This window comes from Bison bison, unplaced genomic scaffold, assembly GCF_000754665.1.
Source record: "Bison bison bison isolate TAMUID 2011002044 unplaced genomic scaffold, Bison_UMD1.0 scf7180017864341, whole genome shotgun sequence".
NCBI lineage: Eukaryota > Metazoa > Chordata > Mammalia > Artiodactyla > Bovidae > Bison > Bison bison.
The window spans coordinates 6,383,001-6,393,338 of record NW_011494913.1 but is presented as its reverse complement, the minus strand read 5'-3'; the positions used below and the strand labels follow the sequence as shown (position 1 = coordinate 6,393,338).

The 10,338-nt window shown below is 39.7% G+C and overlaps 1 protein-coding gene across 1 annotated transcript in view; it reads left to right on the top strand.

The window, feature by feature from the left end:
- NCOA4 (nuclear receptor coactivator 4) overlaps positions 1 to 9,503 on the top strand; it is a 22,600-nt gene extending 13,097 nt beyond the window's left edge. The window contains exons 2-10 of the mRNA XM_010854450.1: positions 1,583 to 1,737; positions 2,953 to 3,093; positions 3,273 to 3,361; positions 3,661 to 3,769; positions 4,324 to 4,413; positions 4,941 to 5,084; positions 6,056 to 7,075; positions 7,475 to 7,615; positions 7,958 to 9,503. Coding sequence (XP_010852752.1) covers positions 1,597 to 1,737; positions 2,953 to 3,093; positions 3,273 to 3,361; positions 3,661 to 3,769; positions 4,324 to 4,413; positions 4,941 to 5,084; positions 6,056 to 7,075; positions 7,475 to 7,615; positions 7,958 to 7,963 — 1,881 coding nt within the window. The 5' untranslated portion in view covers positions 1,583 to 1,596 and the 3' untranslated portion in view covers positions 7,964 to 9,503. The remainder of the gene's footprint in view (positions 1 to 1,582; positions 1,738 to 2,952; positions 3,094 to 3,272; positions 3,362 to 3,660; positions 3,770 to 4,323; positions 4,414 to 4,940; positions 5,085 to 6,055; positions 7,076 to 7,474; positions 7,616 to 7,957) is intronic.
- The last annotated feature ends 835 nt before the right edge of the window (positions 9,504 to 10,338 follow it).

Here is a 10,338-nt window from a genome sequence, read left to right as displayed (position 1 = left end):
ATGTGAGAGTTGGACTGTGAAGAAGGCTGAGCGCTGAAGAATTGATGCTTTTGAACTGTGGTGTTGAGAGTCCCTTGGACTGCAAGGAGATCCAACCAGTCCATTCTGAAGGAGATCAGCCCTGGGATTTCTTTGGAAGGAATGATGCTAAAGCTGAAACTCCAGTACTCTGGCCACCTTATGCGAAGAGTTGACTCGTTGGAAAAGACTCTGATGCTGGGAGGGATTGGGGGCAAGAGGAGAAGGGGACGACAGAGGATGAGATGGCTGGATGGCATCACTGACTCGATGGACATGAGTCTGAGTGAACTCCGGGAGTTGGTGATGGACAGGGAGGCCTGGCGTGCTACGATTCATGGGGTCGCAAAGAGTGGGACACAACTGAGCGACTGATCTGATCTGATCTGATCTGAATGCATATATATGGAAATCTAGAAAAATGGTCCTGAAGAATTTATTTACTGGGCAACAGGGGAGAAACAGACGTAGAGAATAGACTTACGGACATGGGGAGAGGGGAGGAGAGGGGAGATGTATGGAAAGAGTAACATGGAAACTTACATTACTATATGTAAAATAGATAGCCAATGGAAATTTGCTGTATGGCTCAGGAAATTCAAACAGGGTCTCTGTATCAACCTAGAGGAGTGGGATGGGGAAGGAAATGAGAGGGAGTTTCAGAAGGGAGGGGATATATGTATACCTGTGGCTGATTAATGTTGAGGTTTGACAGAAAAAATTCTGTAAAGCAATTATCCTTCAAAAAAAAATTTTTTTAAATCTCCATTTTTTGAAAAACATTGTTTTCCATTTTGTCCTCCCCCATTCAAGTAAAAACAAAAGCTGCATTTTGTTTTACAAGATTTAACAGCTCTGTAGGGATTGTCTTGAAATCTGTTTTTGTCACAGCCCCATGTTATCTCCAGCTTTAATGTCTTCTGTGTTTTCATCCAGGCAATTAGAGAAAACTGTTGAGTAATTGGGGAAAACAGGGGCATACCTCTAAAAACTTAACAGACTGGTTTTAATCCATAATCCTTGAGTACTTTGTAAAACATAATTTTATGATTCAGTTGAGTTGTCCTGTTTCGCCCATGCTTACTTTGTCCACAAAGGTAGTATACAGCCTTGTCACAGGCCTTACTGTTGTCCAGATACATCATGTTTACAGCATTGCCTTGCCGGGCCAGTTTAATAAAACTACCCAGGAAGGAAATAACTTTGGATTCTAAGTAAAAAAATTACTTGGAATCCATCTAAGCCCATGGATTCCCCGGGCTTAGTGAATCCATACTGGGCTACTGTGATCACTTCTTTTTCTCAATATTTAGAAACCATCTCTGATTTTAGATTTATCCAGGATAGATAGGGCAGGATGACAGTAGTGGTGGGGGGGGCGGTGTTGCGGCGGATAGACAAGTTATATTTATTAAGGGTATACTGTGTGCCAGGTCCTATGCTGGAAGTAATGTTAAGTAGTCATGAATAGTAACTGGGAGTTGGTTGGATAATCATTTGGGGGAATGATTGCAAGGTGTTTGGTTGTAATTATAGTGCAATTTGGATTTTTTTTCTTTTAAAGGAACAAGGTGCAGAATGAGTACCTCACAGGACCAGAGTGGCTGCTCCACTAGCAGAGAACCCCTTTTGAGGTGTTGCGATGCACGGAGGGACTTGGAGCTTGCTATTGGTGGAGTTCTCCGGGCTGAGCAGCAAATTAAAGACAACTTGCAAGAGGTGTGATGTATGCTTTTCTTTTCCCTTGTCTGAACTCTTAGCACAGGTCTAGTTAGAGCATAGCCAAGGGACTGGCTTCTCCAAACCAGAAAGTTTTTATCCCATGCCTTGCATCATCTGCCTGAAATGTTGGTGCCTTTGATTCCAAAGGGAAAATGGAGCAGATGTTAGAAGAATCTAGAAATTCTTATGCCACCTCACAGAATTCAGTTTAGCTTGCATTTTTGCTTGCTTCTCTGTGTGGTGGCTGTGCCGAGCACTGCCATCAACTTAAAGTAGCAAATGGATGAGCTCAGCTCACTGAACTGGTCAGTTGTGCTCCTGATGCACAAAGGATGGCATTCCCACGTCCCCTGCTGTCTCTTAATTTGGTATTGGCGTGGCACGGTTCTGTAAATGAGGTATTGTTAAGAGCAAGCCAAGACAAAATCTGTTCTTTCTGTTGGCCTAATAGCATTCTGTTGGTGAGTTGGTAGACCAAGTATTACATGACTGAAATACTATTTTACTATACAGAAAATGGTGTTTTGAAATGTAGTTCCTTATGTGGATTCTCGTGGATAATTTATAGCCATTAAGATTTTCTTCTGTAGGATTTTTATATTTATCCCCTTTTGCATCACTGTTTATACTTCCAGAAACATTTAGCTAATAATTTTACGTAAACTGTCTACCTTCATAGTCCTCTGGCTGCTGACACGTAGTGGTTCATCTCTTCATTAAATTGGCCTGCTGTAAATGTGTTGCTTATTCGTAGGGTGAGAAAAGGGATAAGGGCTAGTTCGTTACATTCTTGTCTTATTCCACTGATGAATTTGTAAAACTATAGGTTTTCAAATTATGTGGAAAACATAGGGGAATCAGTATTACATGACATATCCTTGTATTTTCTTTTGACTCCTTTAGGACACCCAAAATAAACCTTATCCTCTTAGAAGGAGGGGTTTTGAGGGTTTTCGAGCTTAAAGATACTTTTATGACTGAAAATCTTAAACTGGGTCCATGGGGCTTTGATTGTTCCATGGGTGGGCTTTGGGACACCCAACCCTGAAATTATAGGCAAAATTTCAAGTGCATGCATTTTTCTGGGGAGATACTCCATACATGTCATCATTGGATAATCAGAAGGATTTGTGACCCCCAGAAATTTAAGAACTGTACCATTCTGTGGGAAACACTGTTCTTTGGTGAAGCTAACATATTTATGTTTCCTAGGTCAAAGCCCAGATTCACAGCTGCATAAGTCGCCACCTGGAATGCCTTCGAAGCCGTGAGGTGTGGCTGTATGAACAGGTAGATCTCATCTATCAGCTTAAAGAGGAGACGCTTCAGCAGCAGGTCCAACAGCTCTACTGGGTAAGACGACTGCAAGGCCATAATATGCGTTCTGGTTTCCAGAGACTGGCTTTTTGGTAATGAAGCATTAATATAGACCAAATCAAGATCTAATCTCAAGTGTTATTTGCTGTTTGTTAACTTGGATGCACTTGGTGCTTTTGTATCATCGTGGCTCTGTGATTCCGTTTTTCTTCTAGTTACTGGGCCAGTTCAATTGTCTTATTCATCAGCTGGAGTGCACCCAAAACAAAGACCTAGCCAATCAAGTCTCAGTTTGCCTGGAGAGGTAAAGACCCTTTTTGTGTGTTTTGATTTTAGCTCTTTGACTTTGGTGTATTAAAAAGTCACTTTGTAACTCTTTGCATGACTTGGATTTAACTTAGTGTTAAACTTAATGTTCGTTTGATAATATCATCTTGCTTTAAATATTTAATATCATACTTGGTGGTACCTGGTTAAGTCATCTATCTTTGGTTGAGTTACTCAACCAAACTTCAAATAACTCACAATTTGGTTTTTATTTTGGATGAATTTGAAATAGATATTTCTTTAAAATAGCCAGGTTTTGTTTACTTTTTTCTCCAGATTGGGCAGTCTGACCCTCAAACCTGAAGATTCGACTGCGTTACTCTTTGAAGCCGACATAACTGCCCTGCGGCAGGCAATCACCACATTTGGGTCTCTCAAGACCATTGTGAGTAATGTTCATCTCAGAGGGTTCATAGTGAGCTTCTCAGGTCTGTGGCCTGACACATGGTCTTAAAAATAGCACATTTTCACTATGAAAAGGGACTTTCTTGACACTTTGGTAAGCTTTAGAAACTTAATGTTCTGATTGAATTTATAGAGCATTAGGCTGGTAGTGCTTGGAATGTATTAATTGACTGATTGATTGTCTCTGAATTCATCTTTGTACCTCTTTAAATACCTTTGACTTATTTCTTAAGAAATTTATGGCTTGAATGGTCTATATAGAGTCAAGTATCATCTCATTTGGGTCTTGTTAATAGTTGTAATACTACCAGTTCTGGTGAAGGTTTCTTCTGTGAAGATAGTTATGTAGTAGATAGAGAATTCTCAGATTTTATAACTACTTCATAGGTCACTGAATTTAGTGTGAAGAATATTTATTCTAGTGAACTGTAACACTTTGCTTAGTACTTTTGAAATTTAGGGATTACAAGTTCACTTTTTTGGTATGAAAGCATAACATTAGTAAACACAACTAATTTCCTTTTTATCTTATAGCAAATTCCTGAGCACTTGATGGCTCATGCTAGTTCATCAAATATTGGGTCCTTCTTAGAGAAGAGAGGCTATATCCCATTGCCAGAGCAGGTAAAATGTCATTCTGTTTCTGGTAACTGAGTTTTTATTTGGCTTGTATTTCTTTGGGGTTTTGATTATATCACTTTTTTTTTTTTTTTGGCTATCATTTATATGTAAAAAGGCACAATGGTAATTGAGTTTATACAATTAAATGCTTCCCTTGAGACAATGTCAGAAATTTAGAGGTTTTAGAGGTGTTCAATAAGAAAGTAATTGTTATCAGTTAGTTCATAAGAAATTATCATTAGCTCTATGATTGGGTTGGTTCTCTTAGGGATCCTTCTCTTTATCATTTACTTCTGAAGGCAGTGTGGGAAGTGTGAATATAGGATCCTAAAAGTTTTGAGTTGAGAAGCTGATTTCCAGCTGTACTCTTTGTTTTGTAATTGTGGAAATGGAGGCTTAGGGAAATCATTTGACTTGTGCAGGGTCAGCACCGAGCCAAGATTAAAGAGCTTGGGTCTACTGTTTTTCTGGCACTTTCTGCTGCATTTGACATTGCCTTGTTAAGCAGCAAAGTATTATGTGATTAGCAGAAGTCAGCGTCCAGCACCACAGCTGCCCCTCTCAGTGAGTGGCTCCTTGGAAGTAAACCTGCCGTTGGTCACCAGGCTCCTTACCTACCCAGCACCAATCTCCAGGACTGGCTCAACCACAAGCAGACCTTGGAGAACAGTCAGGTGTGTTGCTGCCTCTACCGTTTCTGAGATAGATGACGTAATAGATGGGTTAGTTATTAACTGGTAGCATGTCTTTGGTTTGTAGCTCTAGTCTGGGAAACATGTATTTTAAGAATAACATTCTATTACAGTAGTGACACCTTTTCACTAGATGAAAAGCTTAGGAAACCACATAGACACAAGCTCACAGTCCCACACGCAGAAACTACCACTGTAACACTTTGTCTGTGCGCACATATACTGGCACGAATGTACTTCTGTCATTTAATTTCTTCCATAAAATCCCTCATAATATATACTATTTCATTGATTGGCTATAAACTTCACAGTTTTTCTGAATATAAATAAATTTCCTTTGCATGTCCAGGAGATAATTATTTATATGCATTCTTGATTAGTTCTTTAGGAACAAATTCTTAGAAATTGCGTTCCTAGATTATAGATCTGGAGACCCTTTAAGGCTTTCAATACATATTGTCAATTTGGGTTTCCAGAAAGTCCATACCAGTTTATATACCTTCTTCCCTAAACATCTCTAACAGTGGTAATCATTTACAAGTTTCTTCCTCTGAATTTAACACAAAAGAACAATTTTACTTTTTGAGTTTCTTAGGTTACTAAGGAGATTGAGTATTTTTCATGTTTATTAGCCAACTTTGATGACTTCTCTAATCATATCTGACTCATTTTTGTCTTCTTAATTCATAAATGCACATGTAGAAACTACTTGTCTCTCTTCTACAAGATATGGTATAAATGCTTTCTCCTAGTTTGCCTTTTTTTAACTGCAAAAAATTTGTTTTAATATAATTATGTATTTTAATATCTCAGAGAAATCCCATGTCTTTTGGCCATGTATACGTAAACTTAGGAACATTTTGTAGTGTGGTAAATATAAGTAGAACTCTTATCATTGAATTTCAAGGAAGTCATAATATTCTAGCAAGTAATAATGTGTATTTCTTGTGTAGACCTCTGCTAGAGCCTGCAGTTTCTTGAATAAAGTCTGGGGCAACCTAAAGGGTTTGGAAAACTGGCTCCACAAGAGTCAGCAACAAGAAGTTTCTGAAAAACCAAGTTTCCAAAAGTCTAACAGCTATTCTACTACCAGTTCTTACTCCATGGAAATTGAAAAGGTTGGAGATTTAGAGCCTCTTGATCAAGATGAGATGGATCTTTCTGACTGGCTGGTAACTCCCCAGGAATCCCATAAGCTTGAGAAGCCTGAGAATGGCGGCTGTGAAACCACCAGTGAGAAGTTTAAGCTCTTATTCCAGGTGTTCCACGAGTCCTACAATGTGAATGATTGGCTTGTCAAGTCTGATTCTTGTACCTATTGTCAGGGTAACCAGCCCAAAGGTGTGGAGATTGAGAACCTGGGCAATCTGAAATGCCTGAACGACCACTTGGAGGCCAAGAAACCCTTGTCCACTCCCAGCCTGACTACTGAGGATTGGCTTGTCCAGAACCATCAAGACCCATATAAAGTAGAGGAGGTTTGCAAAGCCAATGAGCCCTGTACAAGTTTTGCAGAGTGTGTATGTGATGAAAATTGTGAGAAGGAAGCTCTGTGTAAATGGCTTCTGAAGAAAGAAGGAAAGGATAAAAATGGTATGCCTGTGGATCCAAAACCTGAACCTGGGAAACACAAGGATTCCCTGAACACGTGGCTCTCTCCGTCCGGAAGAGAGGCAGCAGAGCAAGCTCGGGCACCACAGGCGACAGCTGCTGGAGTTGCTGATTCCTTCCAAGTCATAAGGAGCAGTCCCTTGTCAGAGTGGCTCATGACCTCCTCACACAAAGAAGGATGTCCCAACAAGGAAGCGCCTCTTACAGAGGACAGGGCCGGCAAACAAAAGCTCACAAGCCCCTTGGCCACTGCCTGGTGTCCCTTTAACACAGCTGACTGGGTCTTGCCAGCAAAGAAGACAGGAAATCTTAGCCAGTTATCCTCAGGAGAGGACAAGTGGCTACTTCGAAAGAAGGCCAAGGTGAGCCAAGACATTAAAAAAGCACCATTTGAAGTATATTCAATAGATTTCTTAATCCCAAACCTTGCAAATAAATAGATCAGATCCTTAACTATCTTAACTGTTAAGTACAGCCTAAGTATTAATTTTGGTGCCATGTTAGCAACGGAATGGAACATTTATGATTATTCATACTGAAGTTTGTGTGCATATTCTATACCCCAAATCCCCATCTGGCCTATTCTATTGCGATTTATGGGAATGATTAGCCGTAGAGAAAATAGTTGTCGCATTTGCTCTGTTACCAGAGTGCCCAACGTGCGCATCACTCTTTACAGACACTAGACTGTTTGGAAGATGAACTGTTGGCATCAGGCCCCCCAGCTGCCATGTAGCAACCCACCCTTTGTCTTGTTGCAGGAAGTATTGCTTAATCCACCCCTACAGGAGGAACACAGCTTTCCCCCAGACCGTTATGGCCTCCCAGCAGTTTGTGATCTCTTTGCCTGTATGCAGCTTAAAGTTGATAAAGAAAAGTGGTTGTATCGAACTCCTCTACAGGTTGGTATACGTCACTAGTGCAAATATTACAATTTTAGCTGCTTATGATTTGTCTTAGGTATGAATTCAGTTTGCTCACCGAACTGTATTTCTGTTAATGGTTTGTGTATTAGGTGAGGTGGGAAAAGAGAGATCATAGAAACTTCATGTTTCACATGAACTTGCTCCATGAAATAACTAGGACATACTTGAAAGTAATCTTTGCAGATGATGCAGCTGTCAGAATTTTTGGAGCCCGTATGGTCTCTAATAGCTTATTGAGAAATGAGACCTTTAAAGTGGGAAGACATTTGCTTTTAATTGTACAGTGAAGTGACTTTTTATGTGGACTTTTCTTTACAGATGTGAAGGAATCAAGTACTAGTCAAGCAAATTTTCTGCAGATTATCACAAATCCATGAGCTGAGTGACTGTGGCTTGCAAAATCATTGTCTCTGGGTCTGATGTAGTTCTTTTCCTCCCCAATTTCGAACTAGTGAAGAGAAATTAGTCATCAAACTATGAATTACTGTGTAAAAGAAAAAGGCGATTTGTTGATGCTGAGGTGATTCAGGTTCTTGCTTACAGAAGTATTAATTCACCCCTGTGCTAGAAATGCATCTTAGTGGGTAGGTCTTTCTCATAAGCCTCCATGGCTCCTTAGATTGGGTGGTTATTAGAAGTACATTAAAACACTGTAGTTTTAAAAGTGAAATAGTTCTATAATCAAAGTGTGTTGATGTATTCTAAAGCTAGTAAAATTACCTTTTGACTGGCAGTCTTTGGATGCTTCCCTTATTGTGGGTTTTCTTCGATTAATGGTGAATTCTTCTATTTAATTAATATACTATTGTATTTTACATTATAACCTTGCCAAGATAGTGGTTTTTTCTTACCAAAACACATATTGAAAGTCTTGGCAATTTTTGACATTTATCACAAAACATTTTAGCTTAGGTGCCAGAATCTACATTATTTTTCTTCTTTTGAAAGACATTCAGATTTTGCAAGATCTGTCTTTATTTCCTTCTCTAAATATTATGAAAGAAGATCTCTTTCAGAAGGGCTCCATATTGCTTGAAGACTATATTCAGAGTAGTTCTAGCCTCTTCCAAAATATTCTGAAGAACTGCAGGCGGCAGAGCCCCAGTGCCGACTAATCAAAAAGCAAAGTATGTTGGAAATGTAGTACTTGAACTGTTCACTATCCTAAGTGTTACTGGTGCATCCTGTGTAAACGGAAGCTGACCTTGACACCTGGTGCTTTTAACTAGGCATAAATTAAACGTCCGCTCACTGCAAGACAGCATACCTGTACCTCTAATAAGTGTAATGCAGTGACATTTTAGTGAATAGAAGTTTTGAACACTTGTGCCTTGGGGTGTTTATTGAAGCTTTATGAAAACTATCTATGTTTCCTTAGTATCCTTAAAGTTATGTCCGTGCTTTAAAAAGTTTCTCTGTAGGAGAGAGGTGGTATTTATACCACATTTTAAAATTCTCTAAAATGAGACATCTTAGCTGCTTTCCACTTTTAAACTATTAAGCCACTCAACTTGCCTCTTACTGGAAATACCTTTACAGTTTGTGATGTGGTAATCTAGACAGCCCCTTTGGGGAAACTTCAGTCCCAGTGTCGTTGCCATACAGCTTCACTCGAGTTCTTAACCACAGCTGAAAGGAGCCTATTTTTAGTTCTTCCAGATAGCATTTAGAACTTTAAAAGGTGGTGGGTAAAAACTTAAGCAGCTTTTCCATTATCCTAGGTTGCAGGAAACTTTGTAGTTGAGGTTTAACACGTTGTGTATCCCTAAATTAACATTAATCACTATGCTAATGAGTATGTAAACCATTCTTTTTCATTGATGCATTTTGTATCTCCCTCCATTCATTAAAAGCATAACAGCCATATAGTTGTCCTGTGTATTTGTAAAATACCTTGTCACAAAATTATATGAATGTGGTATCCTTGGGTTACAAGTACAGCTGAGAAACACTTGAACATAAAAAGTTCTTATATTAAAAAAAAAAAAAAGTTCTTATATTCACTTAAAATAAAATGCTGTTTTATTACTCCTGAATTAGCAAATAGGTATGTTATTACTATCCGCTGTTGTCCACTGCTTTTCTGCCAAATTCCTAACCAGATGCGTTCAAAAAGGCCCTACTTTACTTTCTCTGTAATCATAATAACCACCAGTTATTATGTATATATGTAACCTAGAGTGCATTATTTGATTAATTTCATTTCATAATGAGAAAACAAACTCAGAAATCAAGTAACTTGTCCTTCCTTCCTTTAGCTTTCCCAGGGCTTCCTCAGAAACTCTCAGCTCGAGTCTGTGCCGTCTCTCCCGGCGTCCCCGCGAGGCTGAGTTAACCCTTCTTTCCCTTAGCTTCCCAGGGCTTCCTCAGAAACTCTCAGCTCGAGTCTGTGCCGTCCCTCCCGGCGTCCCCGCGAGGCTGAGTTAACCCTTCCTTCCCTTAGCTTTCCCAGGGCTTCCTCAGAAACTCTCAGCTTGAGTCTGTGCCGTCCCTCCCGGCGTCCCCGCGAGGCTGAGTCAATGCTGCTCTGGCACAGGACACTAGTGGTGTAATAGCCTGAAACACCTGGAGGTGGTTTAGTGTCAACTCTGTTGGAGAAAAATTTTAACCTAGTTGCTAATGCTGCCAGTAGCCCTTCACTTCATCACAAACATGAAACATCCTTTGCCCTGTGGGAGCAGAGATAAGTCAGTCAAGAG